Here is a 14859-nt window from a genome sequence, read left to right on the forward strand (position 1 = left end):
AAATGGATTTTCTGAGGTTTTAATGCATTTCAAGGCCAATTCTTCCGTTGACTTATTGATTGAATACGATCACTCGGATCTGTTCACCCTTTAAATGCAGCACTGTCATGCTACTCACTTAAATGCTTCGTGCTACTCAAGAAGAGTGCGATTGTTTGCAGACTGATGAAGGCCCTTTGAAAATGTGAATCAGCAATCAGATTGTGCTTAATAAACTGCCTACTAAGTACTAATGGACATGCAGTGGTGCTTCATTTCAGAGTGTACATTCTGTATGTGGCTATGAGAACAGCAGACCCATCAGCAAAAACACGTGGGTGTAAAATACCCATGACATGTTTTGAAAAGAGAAATCACAAAATTCCATGAATGGGTTTAAACTTCAAACAAAACCGTTAAAACTGGGAGATGTGTGCAAATATTTGTGCAACTATGACGGTAGATATGTTCGTAAGAATAGTCTTGCACGTTTGTCATGCATCATATTAATACAGAATCACATTTCACACAAAGTGTGCGTAACCAATAAAATTTAAAAGTCAGGATTGTTATTATATGTATAGTGGGGTGCAAAAGTATGAGTCCAGAAGGAAATTTATCAACTGAGATGTGATAACAAAAGAACTCATTGTACTATGAAAGCAAAAGCACTTTCAAGGGATTTCCACAAACTCTTAAGGCTAATAACAACAATTATAATAGTAAAAATCAAATGTCTATACATATCCATTTAAAAAAAGTCAGTGTGTGCGTGTGCGTGTTCGTGTGCGTTGTAGTTGAGTCCACTTGGACCAAGTCCGTGTCTGAGTCCAGCAGGTACCGATTCCGAGGCCTGGTCATTCCAAGTTCGAGTCCTGTGCCGAAAGTGTATGGTAAAGTGGCAAAAAAAAAAAATAGCAACTATATTTGTGCTTAGGTCTTGTGGAAATGAAGACAATGAAATATCAAAACCAATGAACAGTGTAACTTGTTACTTGCATCAAGATTTTATTCTATACGAGGAAATAAAATAAATTCCCACCTGCCGATTCGCTGATGGGAATATCAAAGTTGGGGTGGGGGTGAAGAGGGGAGGGGGGAAGAGGGGGGAGAAAAAGATGGAGGGGGAAGAAAGCGAGAGGGGGGAGTGAGGCGGTGGAGAGGAAAAGAGAAAGGAGGGAGGGGGAGCGAGGAGGATGTGGGAGCGAGGAGGAGTGGGAGAAGGGAAGGCAGCATGAGGTGTGAGGAAGGGAAGGCAGACATGTGGTGGAGCGTTAATTGCGATTCATATTGTTGCAGCAAAATGATTCTGCATAGAATAACAGTGAAGATGCAAATAAAAGAATGTCTAAATCCATTTTCTACCGGTCATACAATAAATACTGCCTGGAGACAAACACAAGCTGGACACCTCCGGAGACAAACACCACCAGGAGTCGTCCGGAGCCAAGCTGTCCAGAGACAAACTCCCATCCAGACACATCCGGAGACGAGCACCGACCAGACACGTCTGGAGATAAATAACACCAGGACAGGTCTGGAGATAAATACCACCATGACAGGTCTGGAGATAAATACCGCCAGGACAGGTCTGGAGATAAATACCGCCAGGACAGGTCTGGAGATAAATACCGCCAGGACAGGTCTGGAGATAAATACCGCCAGGACAGGTCTGGAGATAAATACCGCCAGGACAGGTCTGGAGATAAATACCGCCAGGACAGGTCTGGAGATAAATACCGCCAGGACAGGTCTGGAGATAAATACCACCAGGACAGGTCTGGGAATAAATACCGCCAAGACAGGTGCGGAGATAAATATCGCCAGGACAAGTCTGGAGACAAACAGACACGGCCCGGACAGGTCCGGAGGCAAACACTGTTGGGAGATGAACAATGCCCGAACAGAAATTTCAGCCGCAGACAAACACCACCCAGACATAAAAACCGCCTGGACAAGTCCGGAGAGAAACACCACCGGGACACAAACACCATCTGGACTCGTCCAGAGACAAACACCGTCTGGACATAATCACCGCCCCGACACATCCGGGAAGAGAGGGAGAGAGGGAGAGAGGGAGAGACGGAGAGACGGAGAGAGGGAGAGAGGAAAAGAGAAAAAGAGAGAGAGAGAGAGAGAGAGAGAGAGAGAGAGAGAGAGAGAGAGAGAGAGAAAGAGAGAGAGAGAGAGGTGTGGGAGGGTGCTGCACTGTATTAGGAGGGGGTGGAGCGAGGATAGAACAAAGAGAGAAAAAAAATGTTCGGCTTATGAACAACACACACACACACACACACACACACACACACACACACACACACACACACACACACACACACACACACACACACACACACACACACACACACACACACACACACACACACACACACACACACACACCTTCCCCTCCGGCCGCTCATCCCTCTCTCTCCTCTCTTCTTCTTCTGTTTCCCCTCCCTCTCCACTGCCTACTCTCTCCCTCTGTCCTGCCTCCCATCTCCCTCTCTCCTGCCTCCCCTCTGCCTCCCCTCTCCCTCTCCCTCTCTCCTGCCTCCCCTCTGCCTCTCTTCTCCCTCTCTCTCCTGCCTCTCTCTCCTGCCTCCCCTCTGCCTCCCCTCTGCCTCTCTCTCCTGCCTCCCCTCTGCCTCTCTTCTGCCTCTCTCTCCTGCCTCCCCTCTGCCTCTCTTCTGCCTCTCTCTCCTGCCTCTCTCTCCTGCCTCCCCTCTGCCTCCCCTCTGCCTCTCTCTCCTGCCTCCCCTCTCCCTCTCTCTCCTGCCTCCCCTCTCCCTCTCTCTCCTGCCTCCCCTCTCCCTCTCTCTCCTGCCTCCCCTCTCCCTCTCTCTCCTGCCTCCCTCTCCCTCTCTCTCCTGCCTCCCCTCTCCCTCTCTCTCCTGCCTCCCTCTCCCTCTCTCTCTCCTGCCTCCCCTCTCCCTCTCTCTCTCCTGCCTCCCCTCTCCCTCTCTCTCCTGCCTCCCCTCTCCCTCTCTCTCCTGCCTCCCCTCTCCCTCTCTCTCCTGCCTCCCTCTCCCTCTCTCTCCTGCCTCCCTCTCCCTCTCTCTCCTGCCTCCCCTCTCCCTCTCTCTCCTGCCTCCCCTCTCCCTCTCCCTCTCTCTCCTGCCTCCCCTCTCCCTCTCTCTCCTGCCTCCCCTCTCCCTCTCTCTCTCCTGCCTCCCCTCTCCCTCTCCCTCTCTCTCCTGCCTCCCTCTCCCTCTCTCTCCTGCCTCCCCTCTCCCTCTCTCTCTCCTGCCTCCCCTCTCCCTCTCTCTCCTGCCTCCCCTCTCCCTCTCTCTCCTGCCTCCCCTCTCCCTCTCTCTCCTGCCTCCCCTCTCCCTCTCTCTCCTGCCTCCCCTCTCCCTCTCTCTCCTGCCTCCGCTCTCCCTCTCTCTCTCCTGCCTCCCCTCTCCCTCTCTCTCCTGCCTCCCTCTCTCTCTCTCTCTCTCCCTGCCTCCCCTCTCCCTCTCTCTCTCTCCTGCCTCCCTCTCTCCCTCTCTCTCCTGCCTCCCCTCTCCCTCTCTCTCCTGCCTCCCCTCTCCCTCTCTCTCCTGCCTCCCTCTCCCTCTCTCTCCTGCCTCCCCTCTCCCTCTCTCTCCTGCCTCCCCTCTCCCTCTCTCTCCTGCCTCCCTCTCCCTCTCTCTCCTGCCTCCCCTCTCCCTCTCTCTCCTGCCTCCCCTCTCCCTCTCTCTCCTGCCTCCCCTCTCCCTCTCTCTCCTGCCTCCCCTCTCCCTCTCTCTCCTGCCTCCCTCTCCCTCTCTCTCCTGCCTCCCCTCTCCCTCTCTCCCCTGCCTCCCCTCTCCCTCTCTCCTGCCTCCCCTCTCTCCCTCTCTCTCCTGCCTCCCTCTCTCCCTCTCTCTCCTGCCTCCCTCTCCCTCTCTCTCCTGCCTCCCCTCTCCTCTCTCTCCTGCCTCCCCTCTCCCTCTCTCTCCTGCCTCCCCTCTCCCTCTCTCTCCTGCCTCCCTCTCCCTCTCCCTCTCTCTCCTGCCTCCCCTCTCCCTCTCCCTCTCTCTCCTGCCTCCCCTCTCCCTCTCCCTCTCTCTCCTGCCTCCCCTCTCCCTCTCCCTCTCTCTCCTGCCTCCCCTCTCCTCTCTCTCCTGCCTCTCTCTCCCTGCCTCCCTCTCCCTCTCCCTCTCTCTCCTGCCTCCCTCTCCCTCTCCCTCTCTCTCCTGCCTCCCTCTCCCTCTCCCTCTCTCTCCTGCCTCCCTCTCCCTCTCCCTCTCTCTCTCCTGCCTCCCTCTCCCTCTCCCTCTCTCTCCTGCCTCCCTCTCCCTCTCTCCTCTCTCTCTCCCTGCCTCCCCTCTCCCTCTCCCTCTCTCTCCTGCCTCCCTCTCCCTCTCCCTCTCTCTCCTGCCTCCCCTCTCCCTCTCCCTCTCTCTCCTGCCTCCCTCTCCCTCTCTCCCCTCTCTCTCTCCTGCTCTCCTCCCTCTCCCTCTCCCTCTCTCTCCTGCTCTCCCTCTCCCTCTCTCTCCTGCCTCCCCTCTCTCTCTCTCCTGCCTCCCCTCTCCCTCTCCCTCTCTCTCCTGCCTCCCTCTCCCTCTCTCTCTCTCCTGCCTCCCCTCTCCCTCTCTCTCCTGCCTCCCCTCTCCCTCTCTCTCCCTGCCTCCCTCTCCCTCTCTCTCCTGCCTCCCTCTCTCTCTCTCTCTCTCCTGCCTCCCCTCTCCCTCTCTCTCCTGCCTCCCTCTCCCTCTCTCTCCTGCCTCCCCTCTCCCTCTCTCTCCTGCCTCCCCTCTCCCTCTCTCTCCTGCCTCCCCTCTCTCCCTCTCTCTCCTGCCTCCCCTCTCCCTCTCTCTCCTGCCTCCCCTCTCCCTCTCTCTCCTGCCTCCCCTCTCCCTCTCTCTCCTGCCTCCCCTCTCCCTCTCTCTCCTGCCTCCCCTCTCCCTCTCTCTCCTGCCTCCCTCTCCCTCTCTCTCTCTCCTGCCTCCCCTCTCCCTCTCTCTCCTGCCTCCCCTCTCCCTCTCTCTCCTGCCTCCCCTCTCCCTCTCTCTCCTGCCTCCCTCTCCTCTCTCTCTCCTGCCTCCCCTCTCCCTCTCTCTCTCCTGCCTCCCCTCTCCCTCTCTCTCCTGCCTCCCTCTCCCTCTCTCTCTCTCTCCTGCCTCCCCTCTCCCTCTCTCTCTCCTGCCTCCCCTCTCCCTCTCTCTCCTGCCTCCCCTCTCCCTCTCTCTCCTGCCTCCCTCTCCCTCTCTCCTGCCTCCCGCCTCCCCTCTCGCTCTCTCTCCTGCCTCCCGCCTCCCCTCTCCCTCTCTCTCCTGCCTCCCGCCTCCCCTCTCCCTCTCTCTCCTGCCTCCCGCCTCCCCTCTCCCTCTCTCTCCTGCCTCCCGCCTCCCCTCTCCCTCTCTCTCCTGCCTCCCGCCTCCCCTCTCCCTCTCTCTCCTGCCTCCCGCCTCCCCTCTCCCTCTTGCCTCCCACCTCCCCTCTCCCTCTCTCTCCTGCCTCCCCTCTCCCTCTCTCTCCTGTCTCCCCTCTCCTACCTCTGCTCTCCCTCTCTCCTGCCTCCTACCTCCGCTCTCCCTCTCTCTCCTTCTCCCCCTTTCTCCTGCCTCCTCTCCCCCCTCTTCCTCTCCCCTACCTCCTCTATCCCTCTCCCATACCTCCACTCTGCCTCTCTGAGTCTCTCCCCCCCCCCCCGCCTCCCCCTTAATGTTCGTCAGCGAAGCGATGGTTGCATTTGCTCGTAATCAATCATCAGTGCGACTCCCTTTTGCCTTGATAACTGCCTTAACTCCATCTAGGATTCATTTAATTACCTCAGCCGCCGAAGGTGGAAGGAGATTATGTTTTCACCTCTGGCTGATTGTTTGTCTGTCTGTTTGTTTGTTTGTTTGTTTGTTTGTGTGAAGGATATCCAAAAAAGTTGGGAACAGATTCAGATGAAATTTAGTGGACAGGTTGGGTGTGTGACAAGGACAAATCGATTCGATTTTGGTGAAGATCCGGATACTGGAATATTTAACTGATTCTTCACCATTGAGGGATGGAACCAAAAACGATATGTAGCACCCTATTTCAAAAATGAATTGGGCCCAATTTGTTCTACTGGATCAGGCATTGCGTGGTGCGTGGTGGAGGTATGTGCTCTACCAAGTGCCTTTCTAATTAGTTTATGGATTATGTTGGAGTCAATCTTTTCTCAAGTGTTGTAATGCACTCCAGAGCATAGTCAGACTGCTCACATAAATTTTAACTTTCTCTCAAATGTATTCACCCTTCATTACCTCTGCCACCAAAGTTGGACGGAGGTTATGTTTTCACCACTGTCTGTGAGCAGGATATCTCAAAAAGTTAGGGACATGTTTGAAAAAAACAACTTGATGGACAGGTTGGGTGTGTGACGAGGACTAATTGATTTGATTTTGGTGAAGATCCGGATTGGAGAATTTTTTTTTAATTCAACAAGTGATTCTTCACTATTAAGAGATGGGGCCAAAAACGATATTTTGCATAATATCTCAAAAAGTTGTGAAAGGATTTGGACGAAACTTCGTGGATGCGTTGGTTCGACAACAAGAACAAGCTGATAAGATGCGAGTTTACGTCCAGATGCAGATTCGGCCTATCGGTGGGATACAAAACATAAACTGTTCAGCCTGGTAAAGGTATGTGCTTTACCGAGTGTCATTGTAGTTTATTTTGTTGAGACAAAGTGTCAGTCAATTATAACTAAAATAAATTAAAGAATATATGGATACATATTGTCGTGTTCAGGGGGTTAACCCCAACCTGGACGGATGGCCAAACTTTTCCCTTGGACTCTCTCGGAGATTAACGTGCACGTGGGAAAGAAATGGCAGTAAAGGGGCGGAGGCACACGGGTTGTATTCGACCCCACAACAGATATACGGACACAAGCAAATTAAATAGAACAAATAATAATTTAATAACAATAATCGAATATGTACAATGACAATTATTCAAATTGTAATAATGAAAGAAAACGTGAGGAAAACTAAATCTAAATGTAATTGAGGCACCTCCACACACAGTTAAATACAGACAAGGGAACAGAATAAAAATAATAAAAGAAAAATCCCTCCTTTATCCCAGCATTTAGCTGTGTGCCCAGGGATGGGCTTCTCAAGCTTGAAAGTCACCAAAATCGCTTCGTCACTGCGCTGGAAAAATGGCACCGTCGTTCTCTGGGCGGGAGGACGTACAGGAGGCAATTCAGAGAGGGCACTCGACGCCAGGGCTTCACGAACCACTGTGTAGCTTATGCTCATGGGTGAATATGCCGACCGTTCCTCTCCCGCACCCGGTCTGTTCACAATGATGACCCACACGATGAGACGATTTCTGAATCCCCGTGATCAGGCCACGAGGCACCTCTTCTTCCAGCACGGCACAAATTCACACAGCACTCGAATCGCACAGCCTTTGTTGTGCCATGAGCAAAAGTGAGATCCTGTGTCCTCTGAGTAACATTCTCCTCCTCCCTTCACTACTCGCCTCTTACCGCTCATGACGTCACGCCCATCAATCATCAGCCTCGAGGGCATGACTTCGCTCGCCGTCCCCCTTGGAGGCGGGGCTTCTCCCGACCTGGTCATGCAGCTCAGCTGCATTACGAAAGCGTAATTCTATCATTGCTGATTGGCAATACAAAAACATAGGGAAAAGTCACAGAGGGGCGATTACATATGGGGGGGGGGGGGGAATATCCTTAATCCCTATCTAATTAGCACCACACCACCCCTCGTGTGGTGACAAGTAATACTAAATGTCACAGTCTCCCAACTTAATTACATCAAGATGTCTCCTACACGTCCACGGGCCAGGCAACTCTATTCAATCCAAATTTTCCCATGAAATTCCTCTATCTACCCCACAAACATAATATATTCAATATTATGTCAAATTTGTGCTTGAAATTGTAATTTGAGAAAGCTTGGCATCGATTCCAGTGTACTCATACTTTTGCATTCCATTATATCTGAACATTGTATTTGCAGTATTTTCCACAATTCCTTTTTCTATTATTTAACAGTTTACTTCAATTGCATGTCGACTGCACTACTTGGGAGGTTATCAAATGTATTTTAATCATATAATATCTCGTTGCCCTCAATTAACTGCTTAAAACATGTGCAAATCTGTAATCAACATTCTCCTAACAAGGGAAGTTATACCATGTTTTCTGTCCATAGGGGGTTTAGGTTATGTAGCCCATCATACCTGTGCTTTACCTATGCCTCATTAACTTAACCCAGTGATGTTTACTGTTTTTTAGAAGGGGGCCACTTTTGCCGATAAGACATCAGTGTGAGAACCGCCACACCGCCTACAGGACTCCAAAATGGCTACTATTAGGCCCCACCTCCATGCATTTTTGTTGTTGTTGTGGTTACTGGGCTGCAAGCACAATTGTTTGCATACTGCCATCTACTGATGCAGTGATGTTACTTTTACACTTCGCATTGGAACACATTTGAAACCATTGGCTTAATTTGATGGCATTTATGGCAGATTATGATGGGGTGTTTTCAAATTTGTGTATTATCGGCTGTTCATCAGGGGCCGCACTTCAGGCCAACAGGGGCCGCCAGTGGCTCGCGGGCCGCACAATGAAGAACAGGGACAATCCATCAGAAAGATGTCTTGTCTTTCTGGCAATGTAAAGAAGAGATGCGAGTACAAAATTTGGACGTGAAAATAAACTGCCAAGTTAATCGCATTTAAAGGAAAAAATACATAGTTCAGCCTTCAGAAGGCATCTTATGAAAGGGACTAATTAAACATTTAAAATCAAGACAAAACATTGACATGAAAATGTCAAAATGATAAATATAACTTGGCTCTTTCTAGAGGTCATATCTTCTGAAGGCAGAACAATTTTCCCTGTAATGTAAATGACTTGGATAGTTGTTTATTTAAAATCACAGCTGTTTGGTACAATCGGATAAATTCCACTCGGAAGTTCCAATTTGTTTTGCCATGCCCTCACGCAATTTAACCAATCATAACTTCCCTCCCTCACTCCCTGCCAGCAAGAATCTTAATCATTTTCAATTAAATACTTAAAAACTCCACAAAATCATTCAAAGCACTCACTTCTATTCCTCTCTATTACATTCATGTTCAATATTTCCATCTCTTTAAATTCATCATTCCTGTTAAAATGCTTAAAATTGAGTTTATTAGATAACCACCATGAGTTATCTTTATTACAGTAGCTGCTGAAAGTGGCAGATATTCAAGAAGCACATATAGCACCCCCTTGAGGGTGGTTGGAGAGGGGAGGGGGTGGGAAGGCACACACTGCAACTCATATGCCACCTATTTAACATTCGGCACATCGATGACACGACGTTCGCAATTCAAAATGAACCCAACAAATGAAACAAAACAAGTACCAAAACTGATGATGTGAAAATACATCTTAAAACTTGGAAATACCTTGGCATTTGCCCTCCAACTCCAACATCCACAACATAAATATCTTGAAAATCAGACAAGGCATTTTCACCAATCCAGGTCTATGGTCACAGTTATGCACACACAAAAAAAAAAGAACAGGAAACTTGTAAATAGGCATTTATACAACATATTAATGAAGAATATTAACATTTTCTCTGATCATTAACTTTGAAGTCGTAAAACTTTGAACATGTATTCAAATGAACATGTTCCTCGGCTAAAATGATGGAGATTAATTAATCACCCTACATGATGTGGACTGCCTTTCTTCAAATTAGAAAATGAGTTGGAGCACTTTTACCATAAATTACCCTGTTACTCTCACGAACATATCAAGAGGAAAAACCTCAAACTCACCACGTTGAGACTCTAAAACTTTGCAGTGTATAGATCAGATTAACGGAGAAACATGAACAAAAAAATAAAAACAAATAAGTGTAAAAGCTGTGTTTGGATTCTCACTATTTTTTTGTATAATTGATTACATCCGTTTGCTCACTTGCAGTCTGGTGTGTAGATTGTTGGACTGTATCAGATTTGCTAGTTCGTCAAAGTAAAGTGCAGCAGCATCTGGGGTGCGCTCAATGCAGCTCCGCACCAAATCCAACAGACTAGTTACCTGGTGGTGTTGCAGGCAGATTATGGCAGAAGTACACAGCATACGGTCCGATTGTGAGGCTTTACGAGCAAAGCACTTAATGAGCCGTTCTCTTTAAAGTACTCTTGAAGAACACAAACCAAACAGAATGGGAGTCTTGCCATTCATGCAGACATAAGTATGATGCATGGACATAACATTTACAGCAATACTATGTTTTAGTAGGAACCAAGGTAATGAAAATGACACTGTTTACAACAGAAGTGGTTGAAGTGAAAAGCTAAAACTTTCCAAAAGTAATGTGAATTGTCTCTTATACACGATAGAAGATGGTTGAATACAAGTATTGCCAATGACCTTGTAAATAAAGACGTGAGTATTACCTCAAAACAGAGATAAATAATAGCACGATATGGTGTTGGTGGATAAGTTGAAACACGAAAATCAGTCATCAAGCCAAAATGGTAAAATGCACATCGGAGCACAAACAATGTAATGAACAAATCTGAAGGTGTGTGCTCTTTACAGATGATCCAAGTTTTAAACGTTCGGCAACAATTGACAATTTGGTCTGTGGTCAAGAGGAAAACATCATCGTCAAAGTACAGCATCTACAGTGAAGCATGGTGGCTGATGAGTACAAGTTTGGCATGTCGCAACCAAGCGCAGCCCGTCTTGGCCCATTACAGCACGATAGAGTTTGGTTAGCCATGTGGTTAACCATTTGGATCCAATACACATTCCCCTTCTGTAACTTCGATCCTCAACTGTGGAGTCATGTTCAATGTTGCTCGGATAAAAGCTGAATGTCCTTGCAGCCTTTACCAAAAAGGTCAAGGCCCACAATCCCTCTCTTACCCTTCCCACCATTTCCTCCATCGCTGATGCTCTCTCTGTAACATGGAGGTTTCTCTCCCACTTATGTTGAGACCTACGATCTTGACACCTCAGCAACTCGATCCAACTGCTTTGTCACTGTAAACCTCAAGACCCGTGCTTTAGCCCATATCCTCTCATATTCCCTCACCCTTTTCCAAGTCTTCCTAAGGTGGTTTCCTAACTTGCTTTGAGAAAATTGCAAAAGTCACCCCAGATTACAAAAAGGGTTCTAGTTCTGAGCCAGTCAACTACAGAAAGGTCAGCCTTCTCTACATCAAAAGCAAAGTAGTGGAATCTATCATCGCTGCACACCTCAGATATTATTGCATCTCCACCTTCGAATCTCTGATCATCAGTTCGGCTTCCACTCTAGCTATTCTATCATGGATACATTGTTTCTTTGAACTCAACAATGGATAGATGTACGAAATCTCAAAGAAAAGACATTTTTCATATGCCAAACTTTCAATCATCTCTGGCAACAAGCATTACTATCAAGCTGTCTGCTCAAAGGTATTCAGGGGTTTCTCCTTGAAAGGCTATCAGAATTATTATTTTTTGTCTAACTGCAGAAACATCTGGAGTTGCTCCTGATGGCATTCTCTTGAGATTTAATTATTTATGTTGATATCTCTGGCTGTGTCCTACAAGGCAGTGTACAGCCACAAATGTTTTCCTTATTCCTTCATCAAGCTTCTCTGTGAAAGTTCTTCCAAATGTGAATAATTTAGCATGTTTGCAAACTCGGTTCACATGCACAATAGGACAGACTCATTCATACTCATCATATATACATACATATATATATATATATATATATATATATATATATATATATATATATATATATATATATATATATATATATATATATATACACATACACACATGTGTACCATTGCTCTGCAACTGATCATATTTTTTGTGCTTTTGGCACTTACTCTTAATGTTTTACCATCAATAAACACCTTTAACATTGTGCCAGGAATCCAAAATACACTTCACTAGTATTACAAATATGGGTTTGATTGCCCCTGCAGGTTTGTTTTTCTCAGAAACAATTTGCTTTTTTGATTATTTAACTTAAAAAAAAATTTGGATGAGACTTTTGATGCCATCTTTCAACCTTGATTTGCTCATTTATCAATTCCAATGATTTATACAAACTTCCACAAAGTAGAACAGCACTTGGTAGAGCACATACCTCAACCAGGCTGAACAGTTTATGTTTTGTATCCCACTGATAGGCCGAATCTGCATCTGGACCTCATCAGCTTGTTCTTGTGACCTACCCAACTCATCCACCAAGTTTTGTCATAATCCATCAATAACTTTTTGAAATATGCTATTTATCCTTTTTGGCCCCATCTCTCAATGTGAAGAATCACTTAGAAAAATTTTTTTAATTCTCGTATCTGGATCCAGATTTGGATCTTCACTAAAATCGAATCAATTCGTCCTTGTCACACACCCAACCTGTCAACCAATGTTCTTCAGAATCTGTCCATAACTTTTTGAGATATCCTGCTTTGATACACACACAAACAGACAGACAGAGACAGGAGTGAAAACATAGCCTCCGTCCACCTTCGGTGGCAGAGGTAATAAGTAAGAAGATGTTTTCCCCAAATAAGTGGAATTTCTTGGCTTCTTTGACTCAGCAGTAATCAGAGAGCATTTCCTCACTCTCCCCATGATATTAATTCTCAATCCAATCTCCCACGAATGTGTCTCCATGGTTTGCTTTCAAGTCCCAGGCATATTTTTTGAAAGCAATCATCATCAGCACTTCCCTACACAATCTATAAAAAACACAACTTCAGCAGAAAGAGAGGAAAATGCACAAAGAAAGTCGGCACTAACAAGGCACAGCTGGGAGCATGCAGTTAACAAGCGCAAAAGGCAAAGACCACAATAGAAGTGCGACGGTTCCAACAAGATACTGACAAATGTGTGAACACAAATGAGCAACTGAAGCAGCAGGAAGTATGCAAAGAAGTTTTGTGCATTTATTATATAATCCAAAGGAGTTTCAGTTGCTGAAGTGAATCAGCAAAGCGTTTTTGCATCATCCAGATGGGTCAAGGCCCAACTTGAACTCGAGATCTGTTACTGTTGCAGCTCATGCGTCTTATAAACAAGACGTTTATGGAGAAGTGAATGAAACGGGTAATAAAAAGTTAACTATAAAAAAAAATCACCTGCTTGAAGACTTCATCATCAAGCTCTGATGCATCAGAACATTCTTCTTGTGTGCTGGAGGGAGAAAAACGCCGTGTGATCCTGAGAATGCAAATGCAAGTGCATCTGAAGAGTAAATGTACTCACACTGGAGTAAAACAAGCAAATGATAGCTCTCGTCTGATGTTAGGAATTGTGGACAATCACCAACAAAAGCAAAGTCAATGTAGATTTTAAAATAGTGCAGAAAAATCTGTGTGCAGCTGAGTGGTGTCAGATAATCTGGAACAATGGTGGAGGAAGAAACAAAGTTACCTTCTCCGATGCTAACTGAAAGCAGTGTAGTCGCTTAAATCATGGTACACTATCATGATTTAAACAAGGAGTGAGAATTTCTTTGTAATACATGTCCCCAACAGATGTGATATTTTCTCTAAGTCCAAAAGGGCATAATTGTGTGAAAAATTGAAGAAATGCCCTGAAACTCGAACTTGTTCAGAAACCTAGCATAATAAAGCCATGTACAAAGTTTCAGTTGAATATCTTAAAGGGTTTGGAAAAAAAAAAGTCTGAAAAACCACAGATGAGACGGATGGACGAATGGAGAGCAAACCTATAATCCCCTACGGTGAAACCGGTGGGGACTAAAATGGTCATTACATTTAGAAAAAGATGTTTGAGCTTCCCAAACAAAATGTAAAAGCAACAAAAAAAATAGCAATCAGAGATTACAGACCCTCGCCAGGACTTTTTTGTGTGGTGTATTTTGTGTGGCGTTTGTGTACTGGCGTTACGTAATTAACAATCGACATCACCAGAACTGCCACTTTATAACTGCTGACAGGGTACCAAAACATCCCGCTTTGATCAGACACTTGACCCTGACCCATGACGTTTATTATTATTCAATTTAATTCAGAATGGGATTAAAATAAATTCAATTCAAATCAAATGGAAGACCAAATAGGTACATTCCTGCATTGGAGTCATCAGAAGGAACCCAAACAAGCAAAAATCAAGGATGAAGTATTCAAGAGGAACCCGAACAAGCAAAAAGAAAATATGAAGTCATCAGGAGGAACCTGGAGAGGATTAGCATTTCAGCTGCTACTCCTCTACCCTCAAACCCATCCAGGCACAGCCAAGTGAGCCTTTTTAGAAAATAAAAAGTAAATAATTTTTAGCCACGTCTCGCGTTGCGAACGCTGGCTCTCAGAGAGCTCCGCGTTGTTCTTCTTCTTGTTGTTCTTCTTCTGGTGAAGACAAAACCTTTAGGACGTGGCTCTTTTATATATAGGATCCGGATCTCCTTAAATACTAAACACCTGTACACATCCTCGCATTGAGGGTGCCATTTGAGAGCGTCCATCATCAACTTTTAAATATATTTGGACATTTGCTTTAAAGTTTCGAAAAGTTCACGTTACTATTTAAAGATTATTCCATTTAATGTGTTGTAATTTCGTAAATACACGATTTTCTCGTCATGAACAGGAGCCTCCATGACGGGTCTCGCTATTGGCTCCATCAAGGCACATGTCGAAATATCGGAAGTTGTTGTTGTTATTGCCTTTAGGACGCGGCTCTTGGACACATTTGTCCTTGTTTTTTTTTAAGGACCCAGATTCAAAACATAAAATAATTCTGGTTGCCAGACCATGCGTCCGATCAGGTTGAAATTTAAAACATATTTCCCATCACTACTAGATCATAACTGTGAAATTTCACGTTGATTGATGAAAGCGGTTCAAGAGAAATAATATTTTAAAGATTTTTGCTCAATCCAATATGGCTGCCAGACCATGTGACATGAATTA

At 46.2% G+C, this 14859-nt stretch overlaps 1 protein-coding gene across 6 annotated transcripts in view; it reads right to left on the bottom strand.

Annotated features, from left to right (window-relative positions):
- FANCD2 (FA complementation group D2) overlaps positions 1–14859 on the bottom strand; it is a 273881-nt gene that overhangs the window by 151436 nt on the left and 107586 nt on the right. For all 6 annotated transcript variants that reach the window (XR_015062404.1, XM_085898104.1, XM_085898102.1 and 3 more), the window contains 3 exons: positions 13063–13117; positions 9884–10003; positions 9364–9443 (listed from right to left, as the gene is read on the bottom strand). Coding sequence is in view for 5 of the 6 variants with exons in the window: in XM_085898104.1 (XP_085754230.1) it covers positions 9364–9443; positions 9884–10003; positions 13063–13117 (255 nt within the window). In the remaining variant the exon portion in view is untranslated. The remainder of the gene's footprint in view (positions 1–9363; positions 9444–9883; positions 10004–13062; positions 13118–14859) is intronic.

This window comes from Eptatretus burgeri, chromosome 10 (genome assembly GCF_056783735.1).
Source record: "Eptatretus burgeri isolate ZD-2024b chromosome 10, Ebu_testis_v1, whole genome shotgun sequence".
Classification (NCBI taxonomy): domain Eukaryota; kingdom Metazoa; phylum Chordata; class Myxini; order Myxiniformes; family Myxinidae; genus Eptatretus; species Eptatretus burgeri.